General features: G+C 37.7%; 3 protein-coding genes across 3 annotated transcripts in view; 1 reads left to right on the forward strand and 2 right to left on the reverse strand.

Annotated features, from left to right (window-relative positions):
- LOC136236199 (LIM domain-binding protein 2-like) lies at positions 1-3,630 on the reverse strand. The gene is made up of 10 exons (XM_066026319.1): positions 3,490-3,630; positions 2,659-2,961; positions 1,992-2,070; positions 1,815-1,935; positions 1,530-1,702; positions 1,302-1,424; positions 1,055-1,144; positions 735-906; positions 504-677; positions 1-354 (listed from the first exon to the last, which is right to left on the reverse strand). The coding sequence occupies exons 1-10, from the start codon at positions 3,525-3,527 to the stop codon at positions 128-130; spliced, it is 1,500 nt and encodes a 499-aa protein (XP_065882391.1). The 5' UTR covers positions 3,528-3,630; the 3' UTR covers positions 1-127.
- Positions 3,603-13,042, reverse strand: LOC136236198 (DNA polymerase lambda-like). The gene is made up of 10 exons (XM_066026318.1): positions 12,393-13,042; positions 8,501-8,578; positions 7,751-7,867; positions 5,600-5,773; positions 4,708-4,836; positions 4,435-4,603; positions 4,280-4,371; positions 3,937-4,050; positions 3,840-3,887; positions 3,603-3,787 (listed from the first exon to the last, which is right to left on the reverse strand). Exons 1-10 carry the CDS (start codon positions 12,966-12,968, stop codon positions 3,677-3,679), a joined length of 1,608 nt encoding a protein of 535 aa, XP_065882390.1. The 5' UTR covers positions 12,969-13,042; the 3' UTR covers positions 3,603-3,676.
- Positions 12,958-14,912, forward strand: part of LOC136236196 (exocyst complex component 6B-like) — a 10,167-nt gene continuing 8,212 nt past the window's right edge. The window contains exons 1-6 of the mRNA XM_066026316.1: positions 12,958-13,114; positions 13,391-13,556; positions 13,602-13,649; positions 14,149-14,348; positions 14,644-14,725; positions 14,780-14,839. Of these exons, the coding sequence (XP_065882388.1) occupies positions 13,032-13,114; positions 13,391-13,556; positions 13,602-13,649; positions 14,149-14,348; positions 14,644-14,725; positions 14,780-14,839 (639 nt within the window). The 5' untranslated portion in view covers positions 12,958-13,031. The remainder of the gene's footprint in view (positions 13,115-13,390; positions 13,557-13,601; positions 13,650-14,148; positions 14,349-14,643; positions 14,726-14,779; positions 14,840-14,912) is intronic.

Consider the following 14,912-nt stretch of genomic DNA (forward strand, 5'->3'; position numbering starts at 1 on the left):
GTGGCTTCTGCTGAAGGCCTCACCCAGATACATTCCATGTTTTATAATATCATTATTGTTACAATGAAATTCTAAAAAAAATAAAAAAGGATAAGTATGAATTACATTTTGAACGTAACCATTTGCTCTATGTAGGAATGGGTGGAAAATGTCTGTTGTCTAACTTGGCAGTGTCACTATTGAAATGTTTAACAGAATTAGTTAATACAGATGCTGTGCTGGTAGTCTGTGTATTACAAGTCTGGTTTAATGATAGGGTTCTCCTCAGTTGTTCTGGAGATTCAAAAGAGTTCTTTATGCAGGTAATCTTCCTTTCTTCATTGTCAGAAATGCTCTGTAGTAATCGTCCATCACCTGTCGAAGGAAATGATAGTGTTCTTAGTTATTGTGTAGGTATAATAATAATGTTAGGGTAAATCTAATTTTGTACAGCAGAAATATAATATTTTATCAACTGGCCTGGTTGATGACTTCTAAACTAAAGTAACAAGATGGATACTTACGTAAGGTGAGAGCTTCTCCTACAATGTACATGAGAACTGAAGGTGGTCGCCTTCGCTTCTTGTCTTTTGACCTGTGCTTCTTTAGTTTATCATTACTATAGTTACTTGACCAGTGTCTGCCTTTAGGTCGGCTTTTTGGAGGAACAAAATCAACTGATGCATGATTGGGCAGAGCTAGAGAATACATGAATATAATAATGCCCTTAAAACAAAAAGTTCCTATTTACTCACAGGAAACTCTGCTGTGTATGTTGCTATATGTTGTGTATGTTCCAGTAGTGTAAGGGTCAGGTAGCCAGCTGGAGTTGGCTACTGGGGCCACCAGCGATGTTGGTGACATCCTACTTGGCATTGGTGACAGCAGTACATCATCCAAGCTATCCACTTTGTACATACCATGCTTCTGTGGAAATCAATGAAGTGAATAACAAGGATGCTTTCAGTATATCAAAGAATAGTGTGTAGTGTAAACAAATCAAAGGCAGTTAATGATAATATTAAGTGATATCATTTACTGATGAATACTTTATTATACACACTGTCATAGTTACCTTAAGATAAGAGCATGTTGCTCCAGGTAAACCATATGTTGAAATGTTCTCCGACAGTTTTTTGATGTCATCTGAAGCCCTCTGATCATCCTATAGTACAATAACAAAATTTATCATGCGTAGTACATGTCTAACCACAATACACAATTTTTCATGTCCAACCACAATACAATACAATGCAATTTTTTATGCGTAGTATGTGTCCAACCACAACTGAAATGATATGGTCATTACTTTATGTACATACCTTTGTAAATATGCCACTCCGTTGGATGAACTCATTGTACTTGTGCACCTTGAAATACCATAATGTTATCTTAAAGTTATCATCAAGTTTCATATCCACCAGTAAACGTCCTTCAGAAATGACCTAATGTGGATGGCACAAACATTGGTATTTACCCTGTCTCTTTAGACACACAAAAATAATATATCCCAGCGTACATTATCAATGCTATAGGACATGTCTACATACCTTTACTGAGTGAGGCTTAGTGTAGTCAACAATGCAAGTGGCACCGCTGTAGTTCATTCTAAACAGTTCTTGAAAGTTGTTCATTTGACCTTCTCCCAACATGTACTGTAAGTTAGATACTCCATCTTCAGAGAAAGTGTGAAAGTATCCCGGTAGGTTCTCACGACTTAGAACTACAAAGAACGAAATAGTTGGTAAACCCTACACAGCTAAATTAAATTGGTAATAGGATATTGTAACCACATCAATTTGCTGAACAATAAACCATGCGGTCACTTGACTTACCATATCTTTGTTTTTCACCACACCCATCAATTTCCACAGAAAACAATGCATTGTCATCAAAAAATTCTTGTACAAAGTTTTCCCATGTGTCTCGTGAAGCATCAAAATCCTTTCCTGCCACCTGTACATAAAATGTGAGTTATTCTTCACGCTAAAGCATGTTATAACTGCTGTTACCTGTTGCAAACAACTACTAAGCTGACTGATCAGTTTGCCAATATTCCCCTCGGGAGTTGGAGCATAGTTAACAAAAGGACTACAGTAATTCAGAGAATACATTATTACCCGATGCATGTTACATGTAGATATTTAACTCATCTGAGACAATAAGGTTGGATCCTTAGATGTAGCAGCATGCAGTATAGCAGCATGACACATTACTGTAGTGTCCATATACAAATGTTGTGTATTTGTAGGGCTACATTGTGTGCATGTATAAGTTGCAATGCATGACTGGCTAAAACACAGTCAAGCATTTTTTTCCAGGAAGTAGTATGCAAGTACCTCTTAAGTTGCATAGAGCACTCTCACTTTAGTTTTTCTTTTAAATCTGCACTCGCGCAGAATATGCATGCACCATGCAGGCTGAAAAACTAAGCATGTGAAAGCTACCATAAGCTTTCAAAGTGCCCTCTACTTGTACATAGCTTTCTAGGTGTATATTATTGCACACACAACATACATGTACATAGCCATGCACATGCTCTTAGCTAGGACAGATGATATAGCTGAGGTGCATCCACAATCCACATGTGACAGTACAAGGAACCAGAGATGTGCATGCACCCCTAATTGTACTTATATACCCAATGCCTAAGAATACAAGACTAGACTATAGTTTTACCTGGTGGTTGGGTGATAAGACATGTTGTAATAGTCATCAATCAAAGGCTGATAGCTATCCATCGGTGGTTGGTTATAAAATGGATCTGGAGGAAGACTGCCACAGGGCATACTGCCAAAACCGCTGAGCATGGAACCCGCAGAGCCAGATGGAGTACATGGAGATGATAACTGCAGTGGTGATGAAGATTGAGGGGTAGACTGATATGCTGAATTGAGTGACGAGCTACTCATTGGCAATGACTGGGTAGGCAGCCACTGTGGTACATCGGGTAGGTGTGTATACATGTTAACCTCCAAGTCCCTAAACAGAATATCAACACAGATCACATACAGCAGGTTTCCATAGCACTTCACTACCACAGCTAATGTATAGCTATTATCTATGCTATTGGGATATGTCTGTTTTGCATACTGCCCATTGAGCTGCTGGAAATAAATTTTAATGGCCCTCTTCCCCTGTAAGCATATACACCATGCAAACATACTGAGAGCTATGCTTCTGTCAGGTGTACGGAATACAATTCACGGTCAAACAGACCGGTCACAGCAAGCCCTAAGCCGGACGATCGATCGTTTACATGTCATGCATACATTCCCTTTGCAACGTTATACTTTGCCTTTAGTCGAGTGACCAATGATTTGCCCCCACGTGTTGAAGAATCTACAATGCAGTAACTACACCACACTAGTTATAAACGAACCGATTTAGCTAGCTCGAGTTAGCTAAACAACCAATAGTCGTTACAAGTACCCTGAGAGACTAGCTACTCGGAACTCCAAGTACATTAGCAATATAATACATCATATGTACGCAAGTAGATGAACTTACGGAGCTGGCAATAAGCTTGTGGTAGTGAATAGAGCCATGTTTTTCTGCTGTCATGCACTTAGTTGTCTCACTCTTTATAGCCTCGCCTCCACCGACCGACCAGAAACCGCAAATTACGGAACCCATACCGATGCACAATAAGCTATGACATCATTGTTATACAACACAATAATTATAAACGTATACACTAATCCCAGTTTCTATCATGTGGTTCTAAGTAGTCCATGTTCAAATGCTTAAAAACATCTTCTTCTGAGAAGACTGGTAAAGGAGTACCTTCAAACAGCTTTTCTGTCCCCTAAAAATTGAGGGAGTTATAAAACAGAAATTCAGTGCCAGAAGTACTTTACTTTTCTTATAAGATCTTTCCTCAGCGAGTGCTCTGACAGAGCCATTCCCTGCAAAAGCATTTGTCATAAATACAATTTAACAATAACCAAGACTAACCAACTTGCGAGCCTTCAACCTCATGGATCTGTTAAAATGACCAGAACCAGTAAAGTACAACAGAGCACAGGGATACTCGGCATATGATACCACTATAATATCCAACCTGCGATGCTATCAAGAAAAGGGAAAACTAATGCTGTTTACAACACATCACACTTCCTAACAAAATATAATTTAATGTGACATACATGTGATTAATTGTATGGTTGCCTGCAGCTGGTCAGTCACACATGTATAATGTCACACACAACTATTTCAAAAATGCCTGCTACAAATTACCAGCCACGAAAAACTAACTACCATTTGAAGAACATATCATGCAAGTATTGAGTGTATCTACTTTTCTTCCTTCTCCAGGTAGTTTGCAGACTCCTAGATACTTAGTTTGTCCCCCGTGGTCTTCCTGAACAGTAAGATCATCGGTAATAAATCCTGAAGAATATAGTGTACTAGTAAATCATATTTACACTGACATGTGATCACTAGCTGTTTGACCTGTGGTCCGTAGCCTTTGTAGCAACAAAGTAAATAGTCCCTTGTGAGACCTTCCATCTGGATGTGTGACCAGTACATCCACATCTCCGCAATCTTTCTTCCCTCGTCTGTACGACCCACAGGCTACAGCCACTACTCCCGGACAAAGAGCAATAGCAGATTCTCTAACCTAATAAGGGAAATACTATAAATAATACTGCATGTTACTACCTTCACCTTATACATTTTCTATAGCTAATTGATTTCTGTGTATACAGTGTGTGGTCTACAGACCTTTTGTTCAATTTCGGCAGCTTCTTCCCTTGGCATTCTTTCTAGGAACTCATCATAATGTGCTAGCCCTATTAGTTGTTGTCGGTTGAGTTCACCACTTGTCTTGAGCTCTTTCAATGTGCGGTAGCCCTAGTGTGAACCATGTGTCACCATAGTAATACACATCCAATATTTGTAAACACATAATGCTTTGAAGTGTAGGTGATATAACCATATAGTTGCTGTGTCAGAGATCATCAAAAAAATGATATAGCAAACTTTGAATACACTACAAATGGCTTAGCCACCACAATATGTTCTGTTGCTATGCATAGTCCATCCCTATTTTATGCCTTTTTGGAATTTGTAGCATACTAAATTAATGAAACTGCTGCCACTAGCATTATTGATTGACAAATAAGGACATGACGGGTAACCGATGTATACAACAACAAAAGCATATTATTTACACAACAAAATGCTACAATGGTCTCTTCAGTAAGAACTATGACAACAACATGACAGACAAGGCCCACACTGAGTTCCTCTGATGTTTGAGTCTATAACATACAGATAGCTCCATTGCAATAGAAACACATCTCATAGGAGTTTGGTAATTACTCATAATCCTATGACATGCAAACAAAGCAGTTTGCTAGATGTTAAGGTGTAAAAGCTAAGACAGTAACACACTGCACTGAAGAGGTTTATAAGGAATCTGGGATGTACTTGGCATGGACATACAATCTGTCCTTTAAAATATTTGGCATCATTCTGAGGTATTATTGTCACAATTTCTTTGAGATCGTGACATTAATGATGGTGTGTGACCAACTTCCTCTGGTTGATAGACGCAGATGAAAGGGATTGGCTAAACCTGTAAGACACATCGCAATACAGGTAAGCAACTCACCAATGCCACAAATCTTTGAGCACATGTTGGACCCACGCCCCAGATCTTTCCAAACATGTCAGCAACACTTTCTTTCTTGTCAATATGGTCTAATCTCCTTAGGTGTCCACTGTTAACAATTTCCCATATCTTGTCTGCTAACCGTTTGCCTACCGCCGGCAAGCTCTTGGCTTCCTGTAACACAATCAGACATGTATTGTAAAGTTTCAGGACTTCAATGTTATGTCTTCCTGTAGAAACATGTACTACTGTAATGAGACAACTGTACTATACACTAACTAAAACATCTGATACATAGCGACTGCTATTTCTTGTAATCAGAGTAGTTACCAGGAATTGGTGACTTTTCTTGATACATAAATTTAACCACTAACTATATGATTTCCAGTGAAATGTTATACTCAACTTTCTTAGAAGAATGGCTACATTTTCTATGTACTATATGCTTAAGTGCCAATTATACTGCATAATGGTTAGGACGATAGTGATGGATGTACCTGTGAGAATCAGAGATGTGAAAATGTAACGCAGAGAGAAATATTTGTAAATGAAGCTTGTCAATACTGGGTAACAATCAATGGAAGTTAGAGATTGCTGTGGAAGTAATGTTATGTATTAGGCTAATGACCTGTAATTGCCATTCCTAAATTCTCCCACTCAGATTATACACATGATATAATAATAACAGATCAAAGTGGGACCACTGAGCTAATGGATGTTTCCATAAATGTCTGCTAGGCAGCAAATGTTCACCACCACAACAGAGAGATCTAAGGCTTAGTATTAATGATATCACTCATTAACTGGGTCACTATGTCGTGTTTCGCCCACCAGTTTTACATTAAGGTAAAGCTACTCATAAAAGCAGAAGTAGGTTCAAAAGAGGCTAATGGCTAATGTGGTATCATACTTAATTAGTTAACAATGTAGACCGCTATACCATCATATGATCATCACATGCATTGCATACCAATTGCAAACCGCAGCGTCAGACGATTGACGTGACTGTCGTACCACAATTAGACCACCAGAATTCAACTTGAGGATAAAAATTATTTTCAACTACATTGATAATCTTTATTAATTATCTTCTTTTATTATTAGAAAACTAATCACATGGTCACTGATATGAAGTAGTCACACACATCAGCAAACCCTAATGAGTAATAATTATACAATGTTACTCTTCAGAGGTTTATACTATACATAATGAACTACATTTATCATTCAAACCTAAATATGTCACAGTTGCAAGTGCAGGTTTCCATAAGCTTTACTAATCAAACTATGTATACACACACAATATAGCTATCATTTTTTTGTACTCATGTAGATTCTCTAAACTCTTTCATTAATTGATCATTCAAGGGTATTGGGCACTCAGAACATTGATATTGATGATAATCCCTCATTCTTCTTTGTTATACTATCCCCTATATGTAGTAGTAATTCTGTAGTTTATTAATTAAATCTGACCACAAGCAGACAACCAATTTTGATGATGTGTGATGATATCACCACAACAATAATAATAATATTCCATTAGGATTTAGGGAATGTACACAACTTATTTGGATAATGACAACACTATATTCATGAGTCATACAGTCATAATATTATATAACAAGGGTTATAACCTTGCAAGAAATCTACGTAGCAGTTACAGCTATTTGAGTTTATCCAACAGTTGACTAAAGGATGATATTCCACAATATGGCTTTTCATTGGAAACCAGAAACCATGAAGCTAGGAACAGGTCGTTTACATACCAAGTATTATGTCTGACTATCTAGGAAACTAAGAGAGGAATCTTTACAACATTGCACAGAATAGAAACTTCATTGAATAACTTCCCTAACTAGCTTCCTATTTCTGTTCACTGTGGGTTTGCTAAATGAGACAGACAAACCACATAGGACAATAAAAATGGATGCTCACAAATATACATGTACGACATCACATAGATGTGAAGTCTGGGGAAAGCTTTGGTTGTTCACATGGTCAAGCCAACTCAGTAAACCTGGGATACACACGTCATACACAGGTACACAAACATACACGCACACGCATACGGGCGTGCGCACACACACACACAATGCATTTACACACACAATGCATTTACACACAAACAAATACTGCTATGACACAAACCTCCCAAGTTGTAATTTCCTTAGGATGATTCTTTAGTGCACTAATTGCTTTGTTGTAGCCCATCACCCTCCACTGGTCACCAGGAGTAGGACTGTTTTTGTAAAACTGCAACAACTCCTGCAATTGACATCCGTTATTGGGCCCATGCATAAGGAATAGTACACAATTGTATAAGACATAAAGTATGGCACAAACCATTCAGGATCACAGCAAAGTAGTGCCACAAGTTTTCAGTAGTTTTACACCCATAGCATACGCATGAACAACAATTATGACTCTTAATGGCAAAAATGTGTGGGCTACAGCATGGGTTGCTAATGGTTTGTTTACTTTGACAGGTTATTTTTAAATTTATTAAGGCTTTACAACGAAAGGTCTGTAAGACACCTGGTCCTACAGCCTGGTTAAAGATGTTATATTAAGTATGTTTGAAAAGTTAATCACTAGAGTGAGAAAAAAGTCAAGGATTCATCTGTAAGTGCTAGCTGACTCAGTTTACTATTGATCCTTGTAGCATGATAATCATAATTCTCAATGTGCAAAAAAGGAAAAATATGCACATACCATTCTAATCTTTGTGGTGAAAACGCACAATAGAAGAACACAATGGTGATTAACCTATCAAAGCTAAACAATCCACTAAACCAACCCACGCTTGTAGCCCACACATTTTTGCATTGGGCAGGTGTTAATGATGTAATACATATAATCATGAGGTTTATGGACACTTAATACAATGCATTATCTAACCAGTAATTTGTCTGTTATGTGTTTGTTGTGGTTGACTGGCTGCCCACTCGAAGATGGAATATCACAGATCCATCTACCCTGTATTAAATATGATCACATCACCACTAACACACTGTTCAACAATGTTTATACTAGTCTATATATGAACAATTGTGTTATGATGCATAACTCAATAATATACCATATGCTCATGCGGTTACTTTAAAACACTTTCAGTGTTAGTTTTGTCCTGAGCAAAAACAGATTCATTAGCTATAGTGAAACCTCTCTAGTCAAAATCCAAAACATATTTTATCTGCCATTGTTTTATGTACCAACAGAACCTTTTCTATGTAATACTACCTTTGTAGTCCGACATCCTCATTAACAATTTTCTTGTCTCAATGAACATCAGATTAAAGAGGTTTTACTGTACATCACTGATACTGTATGAGATACATACACAAACCAGCCAACCCATACCATATGAGTACAGAACTAACCCATATAAGTGTAGGAAATTATTGGTGTCACGTAGCTCTGAGAAGCCAATGTGACAAGATTTCATAACAATGATATAAGTTGTTTACTGAAATAAACGAACAAAATCTTAAGTTGTTATTTCTATAATCACAACTAATCACTTCTTTCATACCTACCCTCAAAGTGAGAGTCTAGTCTTGCCAGCCAGCCTGTATTTTTTCACTCTGTCATTTGGTCAGGAAAAAAAGTATTTTCGTGACCAAATGACAAAATGAGGCTAGTGAGACTAAATATATGACTATATAGACACATAGTTTTAAGCTCTGGTTATGGTTGCATGATCACTCATATAATAAAGAGCTAATTACAAATGTCATATACATACATAGAGTTATTACAGCTACCAATATGTGGTATATATGTAGTTGTAATTAATTAACACAATTACGTATAGCTGTTTAGTGACATCAGATGACAAAAGTTCACAAATTTTTATGGTCTGGAGAACTTAGCAAGTTTAGCATATATTCTATTCATTTACTTCCTGATTAAGAGCTAGACTAAACTGTAACCAAGCACTTAACAGTCATCCTTTATGGAATGCAGAAACCTCATTCATCATACGTGCATAGTGGAAGAAATATTTGATGGAATTTTTTTGCAATAAACAGTTACACAGAGCTCAGAAATAATCTTTTCGCTGAGTAATAAATTCAATGCTATACACCCCACCCATCCGTCTCTCATGGTCTGACCAATAATATTATTTAGTCAAGCACTTTTGATTGCGGAAGAGGCAATCTTTACAGTCCAGCCATTAAGCAAGCCTGTGGTCAATGCAAATACTTACTATATACTTTCTCATTCTATCAGACAAATAAAATCAAATTTGATTGTTTGCTTGCAAACTTTAAATCATTGCTGAAAAGACAGTTCCATTCGCATCACCCAGCTACATGGATGTTGCATGTCTCGTACAATTATCAGCCGCACCATATTGTTCAATGCTGATGCACAACTTGATGCATTCCATTGTTGCAGAGCAAAAGCTACATCATATCTGGTGGGTGTTAAAGTGCACAAGAAGGAACACAATTAGTAGTTATTGTGATAAACCTAATCTCCACTAAACTGATATGTTTCATTAGCCCACATATTTGGATCAACACTATGACATAAGAAAAGCTTTAGTTGCAACATGGTAATGCCCTATATGGTATTTCACATAAATACAGTCATTTGAAGTCATAAATACAGTCATTTGAAGTCATAACGAGGTGTGACATAATTGACTGACAGTATTATACATTAATAGATCAAAGAGAATAAGTGGGCACAGTGAACTGCTCAAAGCAGAACATTAGTTCACAAATGCATAGCATTAAGTTCAGACATCCATGGAAACAGGTGCACGCCACAGACTGTTACTGTTCCTGTGTATACGTAAGTCATAGACTCAGACACACAGGTGTCATAAACTAGAACAGGTGTACGTAATGACTTTAAAAGTGTCGCATAACTCAACAATTAACGTGCCAATACCTAACAGTGTAACAAAACAACAGACTACCACTATTCCTATATGGGATATCAATCAAATCAAATCATATCTACACATACTGCACAGAAATACCGCCTTATGGCTTTAGGATATTAAAAGCAAAAACAACAAGAAGTCAAGGATCAGTATAATAATATCCAGTAGCACAGTACTTAAGAAGAGTTTACCATTTTCGTATAATGCCTGTTGTATCACTTTGTTCCATACCTGCTAGATAATAGTCTGATAAACTGCCGTTGCTGCTTGTCATCCACAACTGATAAATATTTCAAGACACAACATAAGAGCAATTACACATGCTATATACCACGACATTGTAAATCTTTCTTTTCTTGTGCAACCTGGCTTAATCATGATATAAAATATTATACTGCTCAAGAAATAAACTATTTGTCATTCACTGAGTTTCTTGACAACAAAAGTCAGAAAATTCAGCATTTACCACTGCTTCAACATAATTATATGCAATTATTTCAAAGTATTCATAACAAAATTTTTAATACACCATTTTCATCATCATATACCTTCTATATCTCATCAAACTCCACCTGGTTAGCTACATTTAGCGACGGGTTGCATTCGTTGTGTGTCTTTAAAGTGTAGTCTGTGGTTTAATAATTTGTACGAAGACAAAACTGCTCTAATGAGGTCATAAATGGCTACCATTACTATCCATTTATACTCCCATTACTCCTAATGGGGCACAGGAGTTAAACTGCATGTAGCCATGTACGGTTAAAATGAAACAGAGGTCTTTTACACCATTGAAAACAAGGAAAAATAAAAAGAGTAACTAAGAAACATAGCAATTTCATAATAAAATAATTGTGTGCATGACTTGTAGCTGGCAGTGGCCATGTACTGTTTCCTTAGCGCTAACCGAATTATGTTATTCTTTAGAAGCCAGAGTGTTTAATCTTTTATAATCTCAACAAAACCACTCCTTGTAACATCTGCTATTGACAATGCCATTACAAAATACAAACCACAAGTTTCATTAGTTGTAGAGTAGTAGCTATATTCCACAATTAGGTTACCTTGTACAAGATCATGTATATCTCAGATTAAGGCAGCAATATTTACATGAAAATGTCAGTGAACTCAAAATTCGAAAATGTTATATGTCCCTGTTACCATATACCATACAGTATGCCAAGGACAAAAGTGGCCATGTAATAAGTAACTGATATAAACTATAGGGCTGAAACAAATCTATCAAACTTGTATTCACATGGACCATCCACACACATGAAAGATGTCCTATTAATGTCTCAAACGCATATGGGACAGCTGACAATGAGCTCAATAACTTATGGTTACAGGTAGATGTACAACTGCCATAGCAAACCATGCAGATGACATCAGACTATCTATGATAGCTGTGCAAGGAGATAGATACATGTATATACATAGCTCTAGAGAGGAGAAATTCCAGTCAACAAACAGTGAATGGAAGTAACATAGCTCCGATAGAAACATATTGCTGCATTCTGTTGTCCGTCATACTTGGTGCTGGAGTAGCAGGCAAGGGCAGTCCATCAAGCCCAGAAAAAATCAAACAACAACAAGATTTGTAGTAATATACGACCCATATGCATATAAAGGAAAGGTTCATATAACATATATGTATAATTTTTAGAGGGAGGTAAATTTGATGGATTTCATAACTAGTAAAACTTTTATCAGTATTCATTCTATGCTATCTAATAGGTAGCTTGTCAAGTTCTAAACCTAATGTTAAAAGATTGAGATACTCTAATAGAGCAGTCAATCATTCTAATAGAACAGTCAAATTCCACCACTAAAATTCATGTCAGAACTTCTAAAACCTGACCTGCATTTACACTTGAAATGACAAAAAAAAATTACCTTAAGTTTTTTAACAGGAGGAGGCTCAACCACCTCAGTAGGTTCTTCATCAGAATTAACATAATCACTATCACTAGAATCTGGCATTGTAGCCATCTTTCCAGGAGACCGTTTCAGTGCACGAGGTGGCTTTTGTGGTGACTTGGTGGGTGTACTGAGTTCAGAGGAACCAGCAGGGTTGTCCTTATCTTCTGCTGGTGGCTGCTTGACATTGTGGTCCAACCTGTCAGTTTTTGAAGGTGAAACTGCTGGTGCTATTTCAGTAGCCTTCACTTCAGCTTTTACTGCATAACTGGCTGTATCCACTAGCTCAGCCTCTGTTAGAGACTTACTGATCCAGTCTGCTTGTAGGATTTGAACACTTTTGCTAATCTCTGACACTTTCAACAGAGTCAGCACTCGTGTGTACTTCATGTTGCTTCCCACAAAAACATGAGTTACAGCTGGTGAATAGGTGTTGAAAGACACGCCCCCTTTCTCTTCGAGTTTCTTACAGAGTACTTTTTCCCTCGCTTTTCCCAGCCCTGGCTCTAAAATTATCGCATTTATCCCGGTAAAAAGGTTTCCAGAGGCCATAACGCCGAATTATTCTTATTAATGCATACTATATATCGTGCTAATTTATAAGGAGACAAGAAGATGGCAGAGCAGTACGAGTCACAGCACGAACATTTACTTAGCGAATTAGAGTCTAGTGAAGGTCAACTTGGCGCGATACTACGGTAAAATGGATTGCACACACACACCACAAGCCGCTAAGTATCATGTATTGTGTGTATATACACTCACTTATCCCAAGTTGTACACAGTGGGGGGGTGCCCTTACAATTAACAAGGAGATTGAGAAGAGAATTGTGCCAGCCAAATTTCCTGCCTAATAATTTAGTACACATATTGGGGTGGGTATATGTATGGTACAACAATGGTGGTTGCATAGTAACTACAATGCCATACCAGACCATTGCATATTTGTGAGTATCATACACAATCTCTTCCAGTACTGTGTATGATGGAGATGAAAGTCAAAAATTCCTGACCAATTTGAATGCACGAATTAAAGTACACGACAAAGACATAGAGCGAATGTGCAACAAGAACTACCAAGGTTTCATTGAGTCGGTCAGTGAGCTGCTGAAGGTGAAATCTGATGCTGCAAAGCTTAAGGTGGGTGGAGCTGGGTTTGATGAATTATGATATGTGTTAATTCAGCGACTGATTGTGGAAACCAACAGTGTTATCCAGGATACAGGAAGACAAGTGCGTAGTGTGTGTATGTGTGTGTGTGTGCATACGTACATAAATGCTAGCTATAGGCTGGCGCTCTAACCTTTCTCACAGTGAAAGTGAAAGGTAGGTTCAATGCTTTGTGATTTTGTTTCATAGGAGCAAGAAACTTTACTCCTACACATTTGTTCTAGCCTAACCAGAGCTCTGTTTAAATGAGGACATGTTAAACTGGTTAATCGTCCATGTCTCATATTAATCAGGTGGGACAGTTGGTGTCCACACCTTCACCTGTGAGACATTGTATAACTGCCTGTGGAACCCCAGGAGAATTTTCCTCATAGCACCTGGGTAGTGCACAGGTGTCCCAGTGTTTTACTGTTCATCTGTATGATAGCTGAAAGCTTTGTTTGTTTTTGGTATGTAGTGTGTACGTGCGTGCGTGCGTGTGTGCATGCATGTACATAATTATAGATGATGTAGTTTTCAAAGCTTACTGCCAGCTAAAGCATGCATTGGCATCTCTTTGCAGTTGGTGAAACATGGGGAAGACCTCAAAATGGCTCGGGTGGTACAGAGGAACATTATAGCTACCATTGAGGCCCTCAGCCTCTGCACACCGGTACTGGAACTGTTCTGTAAGCTCCTAGAACAAATGGAAGCCAAGCAGTACTACTCTGCATTGAAGACTCTAGAGCAGCTGGAGCACACCCATCTACCTCGGGTTAGCGGGTAAGCAGTTAACATAGTAACAGTGCGATGAGTGTATAGATGTGATTTTTCTCAGTATGTTATTCTTTTACATTTGTTATGCTTTGGTGTACGGTATATAATTTACTATTCCAATTGCTTGTATTTATTGCTTTATATACTTGTTCTCAACTATACTAATTGTACTCTCAAATTTCTTATTTCCTGTTCTGTTTATTGTTGTGATGCATATATTCTGGAGTTCATATATTCCGGAGTTTGCATAAGTGTCCCAAGGGCTTACACTCTCGTGATGCTTATTGATATTGTTACACAGGTATTCATTCACGGAAACAATGAGAACAAAGATTCCGGAGTTTCGTACCTCCATTGAGGAGAAGAGCAAGAAAGAGATCACGGTATTTGCTTCCTCTGTCCACCCTTCATTGCATCACTTGATCTTTACGTGCTAGGAATTCCTGATGAATGTCCGGGCGGCATCCATCCAGATTGGAGAAGTGGCTATGCATCAGGTTGGCTAGTATGTATGCTCTATGTATGTATGGCTGTGTGTATAATTATCAAGAGCATTGAGTAAGTGCTGCA

This window comes from Dysidea avara, chromosome 10, assembly GCF_963678975.1.
Source record: "Dysidea avara chromosome 10, odDysAvar1.4, whole genome shotgun sequence".
NCBI lineage: Eukaryota > Metazoa > Porifera > Demospongiae > Dictyoceratida > Dysideidae > Dysidea > Dysidea avara.